Here is a 19,638-nt window from a genome sequence, read left to right as displayed (position 1 = left end):
GTTTGTTGGTTTATTTGAAAACAAGTCAAACTTGTGCTGCGGCATTTGCGGCACATCTAAAAATAACAATCAATAATTGTTACTACTACTACAACTAGCTAGCGACTAGCTAGTATAATAGCGTGTTGTTATTTCTTGGTATAATCGTTGCTTGGACAACTTTTAGTTCCCACAACACCTACTTACCTACCTACTAACCATGAACACAATACAAACATACAACAACAACGTTATTGCATTATTGTCGTTGTTGTGAGTATATTGTTGTCAATGATCTCTCGAGACATGTTGCCAAAACCGTTGGCTTTTTCAACTGATGACAATAAAATAGAAATTAATGCAGAATACCATGCCATGAGAGAGTGAGTGAGAGAAAGAGGGTGAGAGATTGGAATATTTTTTACAAAATTCTCTCTAGATGCGATAACATGGTTGTCAGTCAGTTTGTCTAGAAATTTATAACGTCGGTAATAGATGTTGGAAAACAAATCGAGAAATGTATATATTGGAATAAAAATTAGTGCGGGGATTTTCTAAAATTATTTTTGCAAAGGGACCCAGTCGCTCGACAAGCGATACTAACGCAAACTATTTTTTGATCCTCACAAATTATTGAGTATAAGTTCTCTATTTAAAAAAAAGTCTGCCATATACCTAGTTGGTACTAAGAAGGGTGTGAACATTCTATATGTATGTACATCATACTTGGACTTACACTTCACTTTCTACCGTCGTACAGTTTTCAGGAAAAAACACATAAGCCTTGCTATTTCTTTACTTTTTCAGGATGTCTTTGGTTCTGTCGCCATTTGCATTTTGACCCCATTCAAAGATGATGGTCCTAATGCTTGAACCTTATCTCTATGAGTGAAAAGCACCAGCTCGGTCTTTCTCGCGTTCGTCCCCAAACCGCATTTAATCGGTTTCACACAACATGTGATGTAGACGCTCTTCATCTTCTCGAACTATCGGAGATAAGTTTTCTTTCCGATCTGAAGCATTCTATCTTATATGTCAGCACTGATCTTATGACGGCTGTGTTCATCCAGGAAATCTTTTTTGGTCTGCCTAACATTTTCCTACTGTAGTAGAAAAAGCTGCACAGTGCCTTATGGCTTTTCTTCACTGAAAGCTTTGAGATTCGATTCGAGTGCTTGGCCTAGATATTTTGCTCTCTACGACAGTGCAGCACAAAAACAAAGCAGCTTGCCGTTTAAATTGATTTGTCTTCCTTCACAATGTCCAGGATGAGTTTTTTTTGCAGAGGCAGGTTCCGGTTTTTAATAGTGATATTGCATTGTTAACCCCATTCTGGCTGCCTGAAAAATGAGTACCCATCAGAAGTTCCACTATCTTAAAGTTATCCATGGTGCAAAACGACTTCTCCCATGACCTTCAACATACGTGCCAATTATGTATATTGATATAGATCCCATATACACATATCTCCCGATTTTGCGTCTTGAGCTTCTAGAGGGCGTAATTTTTATCCGTTTTGGTCGAAATTCTGCACAATGCAAAATGTACGGTCCGAATCCGTTCATAACCTAATAAAGCTCCAATAGCATAGGCATTTTTATCCATTATAATATTTTTGCCTATAAAGAGACACCGGGCTAAGATTTTGACAAATACCATTCATGGTGAAGCGCATATAAGACTCGGATGCCGTGACACTAAACCAAAGTTAGATTTTAATCCTTATTGTCGCGATAAAGTTTCAAATCCTACCTTCTGCTGGGGGAGAAATGAGCTTCAAATTATTTGATCTGAGTCCGCAAACCTTCTTGCCTTACAACCACTGTTCATTAATGAGAGATGCATTAATGCATCGAGGAACTTACCGATTAATCCATATGTACCCTTTAATTAGGGTAATCAATAAACCGGCTATTTCATAATACAGTTTTTCGAACTATTCGAAAAATAAGCTTTTTTAAGAAAACGGTTCAATTTTTGCATTTTTGAAAAAATCGATTAAACCGATTAGTTTAATAAAACTAAAGCCTTTCAAATTTTTATATATAAACCTTTAGATGAAGTCAAACGTTGACCAGCATATCCTGTTTTTTCAAATCCTGAGACAACATTTATTTCGCTCGATGGTAAAATTTTGCTGAAGAAAAATTTGAATGAAATGTGCTGAGAAGAAACTTTTTATAAAGACGAAAATTAAAAAAAAAAATCTTTAAGATAAATTTTAATCAAATTTACTTCAAAATATATATTTTTTTAATTTTTAAGAAAACATTTTGATGAAATTTTTCTTAAACTAATTTTTACAAAAGACAAAACTTTTTTGAAAACTTTTAAATTAAAAAAAATCGATTACATTATTTTAAGGCAAAATTTCGAAAGAACAATTCCATTAAAAAAATTATAGACAAAATGATGATGAAATTTTCGCTAAGGACAAAATTTCGATAAATTTTATTAAGAATCCTCAAAAAAAAGTGGTGTTTATTGCAAAATATGGTAAGAAATGAACCATAAGTAAGAAATCGGTTATTTTTGCCAAGAAACCGTTTTATTAAAAACCCGAAAAATTGCATTTTAAGAAACCGATTAGTATATTGAGCCCAAAAACCGGGTTTCAAGAACAGAACTGATCACCCAACCTTTAATGTCTCCGTCACAACACCGTCAATTGATACCATAGGTATTAATGGTATTGATAGTAAAGCAATGCCAAAACAATACCGTATGGTATCAGTGATGGGTACACTAACACAGTAGAAAATAATAAATTGTGTTTGTGTGAGGGGAAGTAAATCCCGACCAATCTACCAAGTGCAAAATAACAACAATGCGTCGACCAAACGAAGGCACACGAGTTGCTTACAGTATCTGTGTACTTTTGTTCGTTTTTCATATATAAATAACAAAAATTTATATGCTTTGGTTTGTTTTGGCATTAATTCACTATCAAGACCGTTAGTATCAATTTTTCTATCGGTGTAAGCCCGCAATCCTTTCAATTACGGTGTTTCATTTGAGTTGACGGTGATGCAAATGTGATATTTTACTGGTTTTGGCAATAAGCTTTAAATATATTTGGTAACATCCCACTTTTTCTCCTCTATGCGTAGCGTTGGTAACTCTTACTCTAGACAAGGTACGACAAAAAACTAACACTCGCATTCATACCAAAACAAACTCAAACTTCGGCATTCCTATTACTATGAATATGGGAGTATATAAACCACAATCTATCTCATTATCTCTCCAACTCAGTAACTCTCATCTCAATTCATATTTGCGAGTTGTGTTGTAGTGTGAATATGGTGGAGCCAACGACGTCTGGTGATAATGTTACTCGATAAGGGGGATATATATAGGGAAAGGGGAGAGTAGCTTGAGCAAACGAACCCCCACACACAACAACGATGTGGTGATGTTGGTAACGACAGCTGGCGACGAAACCAGCAAGACCTCCAAATGAAACCAATCTCTGTGTGAGCATAATTCAGTAGACGTGCAAATTCTCAGCAGATCGGTTATATATGAATGGATACGCGCTTGGTACACGTCACGTACATGCTTTAACGATCAGACAAAATAACTACAACAACAATTGTTCGAAACACAAAGTACGGTTAAAATAAAACAAGAATAAAAAACAACATCAATTTCATTATCATTTTTTGTTAATAATCATAAAAAAGAAAGAAACACTAATAAAAACAACAACAAAAAAGCTGCTGCTGCCGTGTGTTATTATTGTTGTTTGTTGGTAGTGGTGATATTTTGTGTTATTGTTTTAATAAAACACCAAAAAATATATGGGAATGAATAATAAAAATCATCGCAATATAACAACAACAAAATTTATGTGGTGTTGTTTTTGGTTGGAGAGAAAAACATTGTGTTTTACCAATATTTGTTAAAATAAAACCACAACAACAACGCCGACTGATAAGAAACCAATTAAAACAAGTACCTACATACAATGGTTTTTGTTGTATTGCAAATATTGAAAGCATCCGCCGCTGCCATCAACTTAATCGATTGATTTGCTTTAACACATTAAAATCAAGCAAAATAAATTGTGCGTGGTCAATGAAAGCAAGTGCCGCGTGTGCGTATATCTCAGCCTGCTTGTTACAACCATGTTCCACCAAAGCAGCGATGCAACGCAGCTGCTGGCAACTTTGCTTGCCTGTTCAATGGAATCTCAGTGTCGTAGCTCTTTGTATTTACATACATACACACATGTATGTGGGAAAATATGAGAAGATTGACGTTTGAGTCTTCTCGTCTCGTCCTACGTTCGTTAAAATGTGTCTTACCTCGTATAATCAACCGTTTTTTATGTTCGCAAACAACTTCAACGATTTACCTTGACGTCATTTGCGCCGTTCGTTCATACGTTGTTGCTGTGCTTTTTTTATTTGTTCAGTATATAAAAAACAATAACAAACCAAAAGGAAACGAAACGAAATGAAACGAAGCCTTGTTGTTGTGCTTGCTGTTTTCTAGCTTTGCAGAGCTACCACCATTCAAACTTAACTATCACATCATCCCCCTTACATGAATATTTCAAAGGGGGCCAAACCAAAAAGCACGCACAGTGGTTTGAGTATAAAATCTAAAGAAAGTTATAAACACAGCAAGCAAGCATTCAGATAGTTGTTGTCACAGGTGTTCTATTAACGTAGAAAGGGGAATTAAAGTATTCCACAACAACAATTGTTTCAATATAATAGCTCAGTGCGCGTGTGTTAGTGAACAAATATGAATTTGTTTTTGGGTTTTTCCTAAAATAGACTTTAATTAAAAGAATAAGATATATTAAATTAGTTGTTATAATTGAAGATACATAATTATAGAACATTGTTTACTCTGTGGAACCCAAAAAAAAAAATTACAGAAAGAATTTAACATATTATGAAGGAAAAGGCAAAAATAGAATACAGTAGTGTCGAATTTGAAAGCTAAGATTGGACATTAACCAAAAACAGGAAGGGATTTTCTTCACCTGTAAATTTTTTGTAAATATTCAACTTAAACGCAGTATGCACCTCTAGGCAATGTCTTCATAAATGGAGCCCACATTAAATATACTCCTGGGGGCATTAAAATCTGATTACCACATCCACGTAACAACGACAATACCTGGGTAGCGCCAACGACCTCAAAAGGGAGGACGTCCTCCCGACGGGGCATTTTGAGTCGCTAGAGGATCTAGGGACCTTTGCCCAGAAACGGACTTCAGAATCTCGTTCCTGTGGTCAGAACTAGGATATCAGAAAATGATATCGATGTCGTCGGCATAGGCGAGTAGCATGTGTTCTATTGTGATTAGTGTACCATATCTATTCACATCTGCATCTCGTATAATCTTCTCCAGCAGGATATTAAAGAGATCACACGATAGGCTGTCTCCTTGTCTGAAACCTCGTTTGGTATTAAATGGTTCGGAGAGATTCTTTCCTATTCTTACTCAGGAACGCGTATCAGCAAGTATCATCCTGCAGAGTCTCATTAATTTTGCAGGGATACCAAACTCAGACATGGCTTGAACGTAAAAGAGTATCGAAGGTGGCTTTGCAGTCAACAAAGAGATGGTAGGTGTTGATTTGTGCTTCTCAGGTTGATTTGTGCTTACCAGGTCTAAAGCTATAGGGCCCAATTATCTCATTGACTTTAGGTTTTAATATTTCACACAGTACGCTCGAGAGTATCTTGTATGCGATGGGGAGGAGACTTATTCCTCTGAATTTGGCACATTCCGTCTTGTCTTCTTTCTTGTGTACGGGACATAGTATGCTGAGGTTCCAATCATCGGGTATGCGTTCTTCTAGCCAGATTGCGCAGACAAGCTGATGCATACGCCTTATCAGCGTGTCGCCTCCGGTCTTAAATAGTTCAGCGGGTAACCCGTCGGCTCCTGCTGCCTTGTTGTTCTTTAGTCGGGTTACTGCTACTTGGACCTCATTCTGACTAGGAGGTAAACATTCTATACCATCATCAGGGATTGGTTCTGTGGTATCCTCTTCGCCGCCAACATCGGACACTAGTAGGTGGGTAAAATGTTCTTTCCATATTCTCAGCATGTTCTCTGTGTCAGTTACCGGATTTCCTTCTTTGTTTCTGCAGGAGGATGTGCCTGCACCAAAGCCATCGGTTTGATGTTTAATTCTTTGGTAGAATTTCCGGACTTCATTCTGACTACTGTACATCTCAATTCGCTCGCACTCACGTCTTTCCATTTCCTTTTTCTTTCTGCGGAATAGACGTTTCTTCTCTCTCCTTTTCTCCCAATACCTCTCCTTCATCTGGCGCGTTGCTACTGATTGCAGGGTTGCTCTATATGCCGCATTCTTGGCTTCAGTGGCATCTCGGCGCTCTTGGTCGTACCATGGGTTTCTTGGAGGAGGCTTCCGGTACCCAGGTACGGATTTCGCGCCATTTTCCATGGAGTGGGCAACAGTTTGACACTGCGCTATTATATCATCGGAACAAGGAGTGCTTACATCAAGTCAGTCGGGTCAGTCGAGTAGAGTATGCCGCTGCCATTTGTTGTGTTTGCAGCTTTTCAATATCCAGCTTCCGTGCAGTGTCAGATCGTACTTTCCTCGCCATGTTCAAACGGGTGCGAACCTTTGCTGCAACAAGGTAATGATCCGAATCTATATTTGCTCCCCGGATCGATCGTAAATCTAACACGCTAGATGAATGCCTTCCATCTATCACAACGTGACCAATTTAGTTTCTCGTGTTTTGATCGGGTGACAGCCATGTGGCTTTGTGAATATTTTTATGTTTAAATCTGGAGCTACTAATTACCATGTTTTTTGCCGCGGCGAAATCTATCAGCCTCAACCTATTACTGGACGGAAAGGGGACTAAAACTACACTTTTTTAGGGTACTAAAACTGCCCATTCCTTAGGGGAAGGTTACTAAACTACCCTATCCTTTGGGAAAGGGTACTAAACAACCTTTTCCTAAGGGGGAGGGTACTAACACTATTCTTTCCTTAGGCGAAGGTTACTAAAACTATCCTCTCCTTAGGGGAAGGGTACTAAAACTACCCTTTTCTTAGGAGAAGGGCACTAAAACCACACTTTCCTTAATGAAAGGGTACTAAAACTACCCTTTCCTTAGGGACAGGTTACTAACGCTACCCTTTTCTTAGGGAAGGGGTACTAAAACTACCCTTTCCTTAGTGAAAGGGTACTAAAACTACCCTTTCTTTTGGAAAAGGGTACTTAAACTACACTTTTTTTAGGGAAAGGGTTCTAAAACTACCCTTTCCTTAGGCAAAGGGTACTAAAACTCCCCTTTCCTTAGGGAAAGGGTACTAAAACTATAATATTCTTAGGGATAGGGTACTAAAACTACTTTCCTTAGAAAAAGTTTCCTTTGGGATAGGGTGCTGAAACTAACCTTTCTATAGGGAAAGGGTTCTAAAAGTACCCTTTCCTTAGGAAGACTTTCCTTGGGGAATGGGTCCTAAAACCACCCATTGCTTAACTACCCTTTCCTTATGGAAAGTTTGCCTAGGAAAAGTTTCCTTAGGGAGAGGGTACTAAAACGACCCTTTCCTCAGGGAAAGGGTACTTAAACTACACATTCCAAAGGGAAAGGGTACTAAAACTACAGATTCCTTAGGAAAAGGATACTGGAACTACAGATTCCTTAAGAAAAGGGTACTAAAACTATCCTTTCCTTAGAAAAATAGCTGCTCTTTCCTTAGGGAGAGGTTACTAAACCTACCCATTTATTACATTACTTATAAGTCTGTATTAAATTCGATACAATACCTGAAATTCTGGCGGGAAAAAAAGTCAATTCGGGTGATCGTTCAAACTCTGCTGATCTACACTGATAGGAAGGAGTTGTACAAAATTCATGAGGCTAGCTTCGTTCATTCTGTAGTTGGCGTGATTTCGATAGACGGTCATACGTACGAACATGGCCAAGTCGGCTTAGAATGTCAAAACGATCGCAAATATATATACCTTAAGGAACGGAGATCAATATTTTGATGAGTTACAAGCGGAGAGTCTAGATAAGTACACGTGTACCCACATCTTATGGAGGAGGTTATAAAAATAGAGGATAAACGCATATTTCGCCTTTACTAATCGCTAATAGATATGTTCATCAAAACTTTTCCTTTGTCGCTTGTAGTGGTTTTTTCTATTGAACTCTTTGTTGAATTCTACCTTAATGCCAAACAAAACTTCAAATATGTTTTACAATAGTATTCTCGAAACGACAATGTTTATTTGTTTCCTCCTTATATTCTTCCTTCCGCTTGCAGTTGTCTCAAACCGGATAAACGGCTAGCCACATTCTGCCTTAGCGAAATATTTAAAATTTTTTTTAGATTTCATAGTGGAATATATTAAATAGCATAAACCATAACCGCAGGTTCGAGCGGTAGCTCGCGACAGCTGATGGCAATCTTGCAATCGTCATTGATTCCAGCAGCATATCCAAACGCCTACGCAGCAAAAACAAAACCACTAGAGTGTAGAGGAGAACGAGCAGCTAGATACTATGAAAGACCACTACAGCTGGAAGTACAGGGTGGCTGATGAATATTGCTACAATGATGAATATTGCTACATTTTTTTTTCGGTGTATGGAATACATTTTTCTTTTATTCATGTTAAATTAAATTATTAAATTAATTATTAAATTATTATTAATTAAATTAATTAATTAATTAATTAAATTAATTATTAAATTATTATTATTAAATAGAAAAAAAGTTATTACATTTTTTTTTGGTAGCGGCTTTCATCAGCCACCCTGTATGTCAATGGATGGTTTTTTGGTTATCCAAACACTGTATGACTTAGGGGGGATTGCAGGCGATATAAATTTTAAATTTAAAAATAAATCATTATAAGGATGAATTTACCTTTGTCCTACTGACTACAATCCACTCTTAACTCAAAGATTTTGCAATTGTAGCTATTTTTTAGGTAGATATATGAGCTCTGCCCACCCACTGACCTAATCTATGCTCTATTTCCCAACTTGAATAAAAACAACAAACAACCTCTAACTACTTGTGTGTTTCAAATTTAAGTAATTTTTTATGTGTTTAAATCCAGCATCTTAAGCCTACCCCTCATCAATGCTATCTATGTTCATACTTGTAGATATCCATTAACTTTCCTTCAATCATTTAATGGCCAAGTGACGCCAAAGTACGTCATTGTGGTTTACTGGTCTAGTAGTTGCGCGCGCACGCGTATTCGCTGCTCTCTCAAGTGTTTGTTTGTCCACGACTTTTGTACGTGTGTGCTTGAATAATTTGTTATTTAAAACGACATACAATGTGAAGTACATAGCCATATACAAATCTATTCAAATGTATAAAATAGTAGAAAACCAGCCAAAATTATATACACTTATGAGCAATTAAATAGCAGTCTTGTTATTGAAAATGATAATTGGTTTGTCTTTCGCCAAAAAAAAGAGAGCCAGACTCCCTATACTGGTTTTGGAGCATACCCTCAACACCCCTTTCAGCAAAACGCAGCAGTCATTTTCAAGACTCATCATATTTAGAGACTTTATTCCTGTCACATAAGGTATCTACAGCATCTGCACTTAACCAAATTTGTTATTCAAAACAGCAAAAATATTTGCTAAAACAGCAGTTTTTGTCTGCTGAAAATGGGAAAGCAGACATTGCTGCTGTTTCAGCAAACATAGGACTGCTCTATTAGCAAAAAATTTCCGTCAACTCAATCCCCATGCAAAATCTGCTGTTTTAAGTACAAACAACTGCTAAAAAAAGTTATGCTATTTTATGTTTGTCTGTTATTTGTTTTGGTTGCTTTTGGCAAGTTTCAGGTTTTTTTTTGTGAAATATTACTGTAAAGAAGCTACCTGATCCATCCATTGGTATACATTTCGAAATGTGGTTGAGCTCGCTCGCAGTTTTTGTTATTGTAATTTAAAGATAAAAGTTTATGGAAAGTTTACATTCGGTGGTGATTAGAAGCATCCACTGAGACACACATTTACATTTGTATTTTATTTTTTTTCTTCTAACATTCCCTTCATAATTAAACAGCAGTCATTTTCAGCAAACAACAGACTTTTCAGCAGTAAGCCTGCTGCTCTGAAATTGCAGAACTATTGCTGTGATAGCATAACTACTGCTATAATAGTAACAAAATTGACTTCTAATATTCCTCAGACAGTGTTTGCTATTTTCAGCAAACTTTTTTCCATGAGTGTGTAAACTGTGTCTGCTCTCCAGTGAGGCAGCAGTACTTCATAAATCCTGCTATCCCCGTTTCGTGTTTAAATTTCATATCACCTATGACGGTATATGGTATCGTGGTATGCTCAAAAATCCGTCCATTGTTTAAGGAATGACTGGTCTGTGTTGTTACACCTGTAATATAATACACTGATCCAATCCTTAGACCAGTACCGGGTGTACCCGGTCCTTGGAGACTGGATAAACCATATGCTAAGGAACAGGTGGATAAATCTGTGTCCCATGGCATCAATATAAGGGAGAAAGTGGTACAAGGCACGCGACAGGCGGGCATTTTATCGCCACTCCTATGGGTGACCGCCATAAATGACCTATTACGGATGCTGACTGAGGAGGGATTTGAATCGGTCTGCTACGCAGACGATGTTATAACACTTCTAAGGGGTAAGGATCCGAACGAGCTATGCAGAAGGGCCGAAAGGGTCTTGCATATGGCATATGACTGTGCTAGACCCGGAGGTCTCAATGTTAACCCAGAGAAGACTGAAATATGCCTGTTCACGAGGAAGACGAAGGTGGGCCAATTTAACGCACCACGTTTCCTCAATAAGACGATTTCGATATCTGACAAGGTCAAATACTTAGGTGTGATCTTGGACAGAAAACTGAATTGGAAGTGTCACATTCAGGAGCGTACTGAGAAGGCTCACAGATGTTGGGCACTATGTAGACGGGCCGTAGACTCGAAATGGGGCCTGAATCCTAGGATAGTCCACTGGCTCTACAGGAGCGTGATTAGACCAATACTTACTTACGCCTCAGTAGTTTGGTGGACTGCTATGGAGAAAAAGTGCAACATAAGGACCATACAACAGGTTCAGAGAACATGTTGTCTTGGCATAGGCAAAGTTCTTGTCATTGTGGGAATACACCCAAAGCGGACAACGTCTTCTGGAGTCAAAAGGCAGGGTTAGAGATTAATTGCGTCTGATGTCTGTTGCGTGGAATAACACATTTCTTACAATTTCGATTATGCGTCATCCCCAGATGTTTGCCTATTTAAGAGTACTTCTGTAAGCGAAAACAATCGGATGCCTTTTGTGATAGGGAAAAATGATGTCGAATCTAAACGACCATTAGCTCTAATTAGCTTATCCTTATTCTGAAAGGGTTCAGAGATAAAAGAAGGCTGTAGGTGTCCAATCTCAATTTACGTTAAAGGTAATCATATTCATCGGAGAAGTGAATACTTTGAGACAAAGACATCAGCCATGAGCTCCGAGGAGGAACGTCAAGCGCTATAGCATTGAGAATTACTTCTATAATCAGAATGTGTTCGGTAGAAAAAACGTAACAGGTAAGATAGAACATGAATAGCCCTTGAGAGAGAAGAAAACCTTACCTAAGCGCGCTCTAAACGGCATGTATTGTCCTTTTTTTATAAAAATGTATCTACATGTATGTTCGATAAAAAAAAATCTCGATTTAGTCAAAAAAGTTGCATATTTATTGCAAAATCCATTTGTAACATTGAATTGTTTGTAGGTATCACACGCTGTGTGCAACATGACATATGACATGTCTGATTGTGGAAGCCACCGTAACGCAGAGGTTAGCATGTCCGCCTTTGACACTGAACGCCTGGGTTCGAAACCTAGCGAGACCATCAACAAATTTTCAGCGGTGGTTATCCCCTCCTAATGCTGGCGACATTTGTGAGGTACTATGCCATGTAAAAACTTCTTCTCAAAAGAGATGTTGCACTGCAGCACGCCGTTCGGACTCGGCTAATGATATGTGAGAAGTTTGCCCTTTTCTTCGATGGAATGTTTATGTCCAATTTGTATTTGCATGTCTGATCGTGTAAAAGCAGCTTTAGCTTCAAGCAAAGTCTTTAAAACAACTTGCCTAGCGGGCCATTTACTTTGGTATTTTTTCAACTGTGTATTTTGACTACCAGGATGGTCATGGGAGTGACGGCAGTATAACAGATAAATTCCCCAAAACAATAGCCTTAGATGGCATTTTTATTGTTCGTTTTTCTTTAGAAAATTGCGATAACGATTTTCATTTTTATGACAAACTCTTTAAAATAGCCTAGCATGATTAGAAAAAGGCCATCGATGCCAATACAAACGATAAAGTTTAGAGTATGCAATTAAATTTATAAAACTTATAAAAACTGAGTCAGCTGACTGTGTTTTTTTTTTCAAAAAAAGTAACAAACTTTATTTTCAATGTCAAAAAAAAAAATAACTTTGGTGTTTCTTGTCGCATCAGCTGACTAAATTTTTTTCAGAAACCAAGTTGCCCAAGACCCTGTCAAAAGCGTTTGTTGTGTTTCATGTGATAGGCTTGATGATAACAAAATTCGGCAAATTAGGTGGTTATCGAAAGCATAGAATTTTTTGCTCATGTTTTATAACTTGACACAAGTGAAAACACGTGAAGTTTAAGTTAAAATTTTATTTACGCTGATTGATGGTATCTCTGCTAACGTCTTGGCAACTCTAATGTCATTCTCATGACATCTGTCTTCTTAAAATATCATTCTCTTGTCATTTCTTTTTTTTAAGAATCGGTTTTGCTATTTTATTGCCTTAAACTGTAAATGTCATAATTACGTGCGCATAATTGTGTTTTTTTTCCTTGGAAAATCAAAACAAGTCAGTTAGTAGTAAGCAGCAACAATAGCGACGGTGTCAATGGCGACAACAATAACAATACAAAAAAAAGGCAGTTTAGTACTTAAAAAAGACACAAAACAAAATAGCACCACAATAAGAAGCAAAAAAAAAAACAAAATACCTTAAATAATAGCCAACAAAATAGAAATGTTAATAGTTTTGTTTTTTTGTTTTTCGCCGCAGTCCAACATTAAAAACGCCAATACTTATATGGTATTAATAAATAAGTGTTTTAAGAATATCGATGAAGTAGTGTCCATTCCATAACAAAAATCTAAAAATATATAAAGTGTTAACTCAAATAAATTTGCATCATAACAAAATTCCACAAATTTGCATTCTAATCAAAAAACTTAAATACTAATACCTATATGCAAATTCATGGAGCATTCAAGAACTTCGGATGAGTCTAACTTCCCTGCGATCACAGAAACTAAACCCCGTCTATACCCATCAATTACTATCATAAAACATAGTTCATAACCGTTATAACAAAGCCGCCAGCAAACAAACAACTGCCGGCGCAATTTAATCTACTCGTTTCCACCTGCAAACAACATCATATGCTGCTGCTGCCAACGTCGGTATTTGTCAACACAAACTCGCTGCTTACCTGTCCAATAAGCTCCCAATCGACCTTATCGCGCAAATTTGAGTTTTTGCTAAAATCAAACAAAAACATCAACAACAGCGAAAGCCAAAGAAAAGTAAAACCAATACCATTTCAAAAACAAATCCCCACACAACCCCAGGAGCTTAGTATTGTGACGACAGCACTTTGAAGCGAAGCAAAAAAAAAATATTAAAACATCCACATATACATTCATACAAATACCATACATATGTTGTTGGTATTTGCTTTAGATCGAATTCAACCCATTTTCTACAGAGATCTTATTACCGGTTCCACGATTGCAGCTAACGGCAGCAGCTACAATAAGAAAAACACCAACACAACGACTACCATAATCGCATATACGAAGACAACGAAATCAAACCCCATCGTTCACAACATCGTGAATATTGAGACGACCATACAAACGAATTTAAGAATTTCATCATGGTCTTTTATATATCGTTGTTTGGTAGACATATAGAACCGCCAGACAAAGTTTTGAATGCAGAAAAAAGGTAAATACTTTGAATAAAACGTGTCTGTGGTTGGTTTTAAGATAGTTCTAGAACGATAGGCTGTGTTTTTATTGACATTACTATTACTATCTTGTCTTGTTTATGTATCTCTTACGAACCAAGGTTATTGACGCTGATCTTGCGTAAGCCATATTTGTACGAATAGTTTTAAGATGTAAACGTTCCATAACTCTAAGCAATATTAACTGATAGACCCCCTTAAAGGGCTGCATGCCTCAAAATTAAATAAGAGAAAGCCAGTTATTCTAGCCGCTAGATCATATGGGATATTTGAAATGAATGAATTATTTACATATATAAAATAAGATAATTTTTATATAACAAGAGAATGAAGTCTAATCACTCAAGCTGACATTGATACCTGGTCTAAAGGACCCGTCACATCTTAAAATTATTACCACTGTTTTATCAAATCAAAGATCGATATGGGTTAATGTAGTTTAATAAATAATTATTTAAAGATATAAGACTATGCAAGGGTTGCGTGTCTCAAAAATAAATTAAAAATCGAGATATTGTAGCCACTATATCATATGGAATATTTCAAATGAATGTAGCCTCGGAGGGCACCGTAGCGCAGAGGTTAGCGTGTCCGCCTATGACGCTGAACGTCTGGGTTTGAATCGTACCTGAAATTTTTTTCAGATGTTTTCGGCATCCCCTCCTGATGCTGCTGACATTTGTGAGGTACTATACCATTTGGTATGGCAGCCATGTAAAAACTTCTCTACAAAGAGGTGTCGCATTGCGGCACGCCGTCCGGACCAGGCTTTAAAAAGGAGGCCCCATATCATTAGTCGCTGAATCGGACTCATTGATATCGGAGAAGTTGGCACCTGTTCCTTAATGGAATGTTCATGGACAAATTTGCATTGGATCCTTTTTTCAAAATCAGCTGATTTCAATATATCAAAATAACGGAGTCTATTCCAAGCGGCCAATGAAAACATGTTCTTACGTACCCTAATTATTAGTACTGGAATCAGTACTGGTTAATTGCAAGATATATTGATAAATCAAGTAAATGAAAATAATTCAACAGGTAAGCGTTCCATAGGCTAGGCAATATTAACAGGCAAACCGCCTTCAAAGGCTTCGTGTCTCGAAATTCAATTGCAGAAATTCAGATATTCTAGCCACTATACCATATGGGAAATTTCAAAGATGGATTATTTTTATAAAATGAGTTAATATTATTTATATAACAGTCTTTTCATTCAATTTGACATGAAAGCCTGTTCTTATGGACCCTTCACATCTTAAGATTATCAGTGCTGTTTTATCTAATGCAAGATCGATGTTGGTAAATCTGGTAATTGAATATACTACGAAAGCCTGGTAGGGTGGTATTTACACTCTATACCTATAAGCATTAGTCCTTTCTACTCAAAACCGTGGAACGTATTGTGGATGCCATGATGAAGAGTAGGACATCCAGCGAACTGTTCAAATACAAACAGTATGGCTAGGTGAAGGTCGGTGGAAACCGCCCTGCACGAAGTTGTAAATAAAATAGAAAAATCCTTCGATGTCAAGACGTTCGCATTGGCGGTATGCATTGACATCGAGGAGGCTTTTAACAATATGCGGACCGAGACACTGATAAATTCCTTAGACCAGTACCGGGTGAACCTGGTCCTTAGAAACTGGATGATAGTCCCATGACATAAATATAAGGCAGAAAGTGGCACAGGAGGGAATTTTACCGCCGGAAATAACTCCTTACGGACGCTGACTAAGGGGGGATTTGAACCCGTCTGGAACGCATGTTGATAATGCTCTAATATTTCTTAACGGTAAGAATCTGAATCAGCTATGTAGAAATGCTACAAGGGTCTTGGAGATGGCATACGATTGGGCTGGACCAAGGGGTCTAAATGATAACCCAGAGAAAACTGAAATATGCCTATTCATAAGGAAGGGGAAATTGGGCCAATTTGACGCACCACGTTCCTTCAGTAGAACGATTTCGATATCTGACAAGGTCAATTACTTAGCAGTAATCTTGGGCAGAAAACGGAATTGAAATTGTCGCATTCAAGAGCGTAACGCAAAGGGCCTTGAATCCGGAGATACTGTCTCTACAGGATGTCCGTGAAGATAAATTTGAATATAACTTAGCCAAGACACAAACCTGACATTTTAACAGAGCTATGTTAAGTGATAAACAGAGCACTGTTAACTAATTTTCTTTTGTATTTTAAATAAAAAAAATCATTTTTAGCATTTTCGCACCAAATATTTTCTAAAATCACTTGCTAAAGAATTTATCTAGAACTATAAAATGCTTAATAATAGCTAAACCCTCAAACCTCTATGCCAACAATATTTTTTGAAGACCTATATGACCCATTTTTAAAATGGCAATGCAGTGCACTCGTCATAGATAGGTGATACAAACTAATACCAGAATTAGCCCCTACCAAGAGCTATTAGAATAAGAAGTCCCCATATTCAAATTGTATTTCAGATCGGAGATATTTCGCCCCAAAAGTTATATTTGAATTTAACATAATGGCCCACTGTGCTGGACTGGTCATAGATAGGTGATACCAACTAATACCAGGATTAGCCCCTACCAAGAGCTATAAGAATCAGAAGTCCCCATATTCAAGTTGTATTTCAGATCGGAGATATTTCGCCCCTAAAGTTATATTTGAATTTAACATAATGGCCCACTGTGCTGGACTGGTCATAGATAGGTGATATAAACTAATACCAGAATTAGCTCCTACCAAGAGCTATTAGAATCAGAAGTCCCCATATTCAAATTGTATTTCAGATCGGAGATATTTCGCCCCAAAAGTTATATTTGAATTTAACATAATGGCTCACTGTGCTGGACTGGTCATAGATAGGTGATACAAACTAATACCAGAATTAGCCCCTACCAAGAGCTTTTAGAATCACAAGTCCCCATATTCAAATTGTATTTCAGATCGGAGATATTTCGCCCCAAAAGTTATATTTGAATTTAACATAATGGCCCACTGTGCTGGACTGGTCATAGATAGGTGATACAAACTAATACCAGAATTAGCCCCTACCAAGAGCTTTTAGAATCACAAGTCCCCATATTCAAATTGTATTTCAGATCGGAGATATTTCGCCCCAAAAGTTATATTTGAATTTAACATAATGGCCCACTATGCTGGACCGGTCATAGATAGGTGATACAAACTAATACCAGAATTAGCCCCTACCAAGAGCTTTTAGAATCACAAGTCCCCATATTCAAATTGTATTTCAGATCGGAGATATTTCGCCCCAAAAGTTATATTTGAATTCATAGAGATTTTCTCTAAAGACAATTTTAATGAAATGTTGTCTAAAGTTGAAATGTCAATGAAACCTTTCCTTAAGACAAAATTAAATAATACATAATATAATAAAGCTATTAAATAATTTTTTGAATTATCCTAATCGAGGGAACTTAAACTGGGACACAAGAAACTTGCGCTTCTTCCCGTGAATAGATAATAATGCTAAATTCTTTAATACCACTAAGCTTATATTAACTTCAATAAGTATATAAATATATAAATAAATGTTAGATTTGTTTAAATGGGGGAAAATAAAACAAACAAAAATTAACTTTCCACGAGAACCGAACACGTTTCATTGTTTAAACAACGCGTACGCGCTAACCACTACGCCAACTTCGACTTGAATCCAAATCTTGGATTCTTTAACAAATGAAATTCATTTAAATCACCTTTTTTCGTTAACGAAAAGAAAATCGTGAGTTAAAAGTGTTTTCTTTAACGACAAGAAATAAAAATCATCATATAGAGTGGTTTTAGAATATTTTTCAATTGTTTTTTCTTAAAAGATTTCGGATACGTGTGCATAATCTATTAATAAGCGCGGTTAACACTTTTTCTACATAATACTGTACATTTTATTGATATTTGTGATGTTTTTAAGTTTAAATAAGAAGATTTACAGGCTATGAGAAAATTATTTTTTATCTGTCACTTTCGTCCTTTTCTTTTTTAGCTGGAGTTGTCAAAGTAAAAAATTACAGACGATTTCAGTTAACGATGAATTAGAGAATAACGTAATCGTTAGCGCAAACGATTATTTGTCGACAAATTTTACTCAACGATATAAATTACAGAATCCCAGTACAGAGTTGCATATTATTTATAAAGGCCGCTACCAAGCTCATCCGAGATATTCGATGATACACACGGTGGCAAATGACGATATACGTATCCATCGATATACCATCGTTTTTTAGCTGAAAAACGTTTCGTCAAAAAAAAGTTTATAAATATAAATATTTGTTTTCATTCAATTATAAAAATATGTCCAATGATTTCAATATAACCTACTACGCCAAAATTGCATTCTCATAATATGTTTACACTTATTGTTAAATCAATGTGTATGACTTTATTTTAATTGGCTATGACAGAACATTTGTTCCACGTAAAATATCGTTCCAAGCGCCTGTATGACTATGTTGCCATTTATGTGCTTACGCATTGGCGTGTGTCTCCGTTCCATCCAAGTCGAAGTTGGTGCATTGGTTAGCGCGTACGCGTTGTATGACTAATATCGCGGGTTCGGTTCTCGTTGACTGTTATTTTTTTTTATTTTCCTTTATTCAAACAAATCTAATTTTTTTTTAATTAATTTGTATATTTATGTACTTATTAAAGTTAATATAAGCTTAGTAGTATAGAAACATTTAGTATTAACTACAAAGTCTATCATATAAAAAAATTTAATAATCAATATGTGAATTATTGGTAAATATTGTTTATTCACAGGTAGAAGCGCAAGTTTCTTGTGTCCCAGTTTAAGTTCCCTCGATTAGGATAATTCAAAAAATTATTTAATAGCTTTATTATATTATGTATTATTTAATTTTGTCTTAAGGAAAGGTTTCATTGACATTTCAACTTTAGACAACATTTCATTAAAATTGTCTTTAGAGAAAATATTCTTGCAATTTCATTGCGTTTTGCCTTAAGGCCAGAATTAGGTTCGTATTTTACAGTAATACTCAGTTCCAACCTTGAAATTTTTTTTTTTAATATTTTCTTTAGTGAAACATGCCGTTTAAGCACATAAATGACAACATAGTTATAAAACACGTTTTAGCATCCAGTGTAAACATTCTATGAAGTTGTAATTTTGGCGGCGCAGAGTGTAAGCATTGGATATTTTTTGTGTATTTGAATGAAATGTAATGATTTTAAAATCTTTTTTTTTGGCGAAAAATATTCTACGTAAAGGAATTTTTGAAGTATAAAACATTTAATTAAGATAAATATTGTTTTTATCATCTAAGAATGTGTTACCGATTGTCTTAATACGTTTAAAGGCCAGTACTATATTCGATTTTCACAGGTGAAAACACATATTTTTCACGGTTACTTATTTGAAACACTACAAAAATCTCAATGAAGTGTTAAGAAAAATGTTTCATAAGTAATGAGGGAATGTCCTACTAAATGCAATCAGCAAGTTTTTTTTTGCTTTAAAAACTTTTATCTAAAAAAGGTTGCCACGGAAAAAATGTTGCAAGAAACGAACGTACCAGGCATAACATTGTTTGACATCAAAAACCTTGTTAGAGCTCAGTAGCGATC

The 19,638-nt window shown here is 36.3% G+C and overlaps 1 protein-coding gene across 4 annotated transcripts in view; it reads left to right on the top strand.

The window, feature by feature from the left end:
• LOC106093490 (mitogen-activated protein kinase kinase kinase 13) overlaps positions 1-19,638 on the top strand; it is a 79,346-nt gene that overhangs the window by 5,861 nt on the left and 53,847 nt on the right. The window contains exons 1-2 of one of the 4 annotated variants that reach the window (XM_013260551.2): positions 3,185-3,590; positions 13,067-14,014. The exons of 2 other annotated variants lie outside the window; for them this stretch is intronic. In XM_013260551.2, the coding sequence (XP_013116005.2) occupies positions 13,944-14,014 (71 nt within the window). In that variant the 5' untranslated portion in view covers positions 3,185-3,590; positions 13,067-13,943. Of the gene's footprint in view, positions 1-3,184; positions 3,591-13,035; positions 14,015-19,638 lie in introns of those variants that run through there. One more of the 4 variants, XM_013260553.2, reaches the window with a different exon arrangement.

The sequence above is a fragment of the Stomoxys calcitrans genome, chromosome 1 (assembly GCF_963082655.1).
Source record: "Stomoxys calcitrans chromosome 1, idStoCalc2.1, whole genome shotgun sequence".
Taxonomy (NCBI): domain Eukaryota; kingdom Metazoa; phylum Arthropoda; class Insecta; order Diptera; family Muscidae; genus Stomoxys; species Stomoxys calcitrans.
This window is presented reverse-complemented; position numbering and strand designations above follow the sequence as displayed.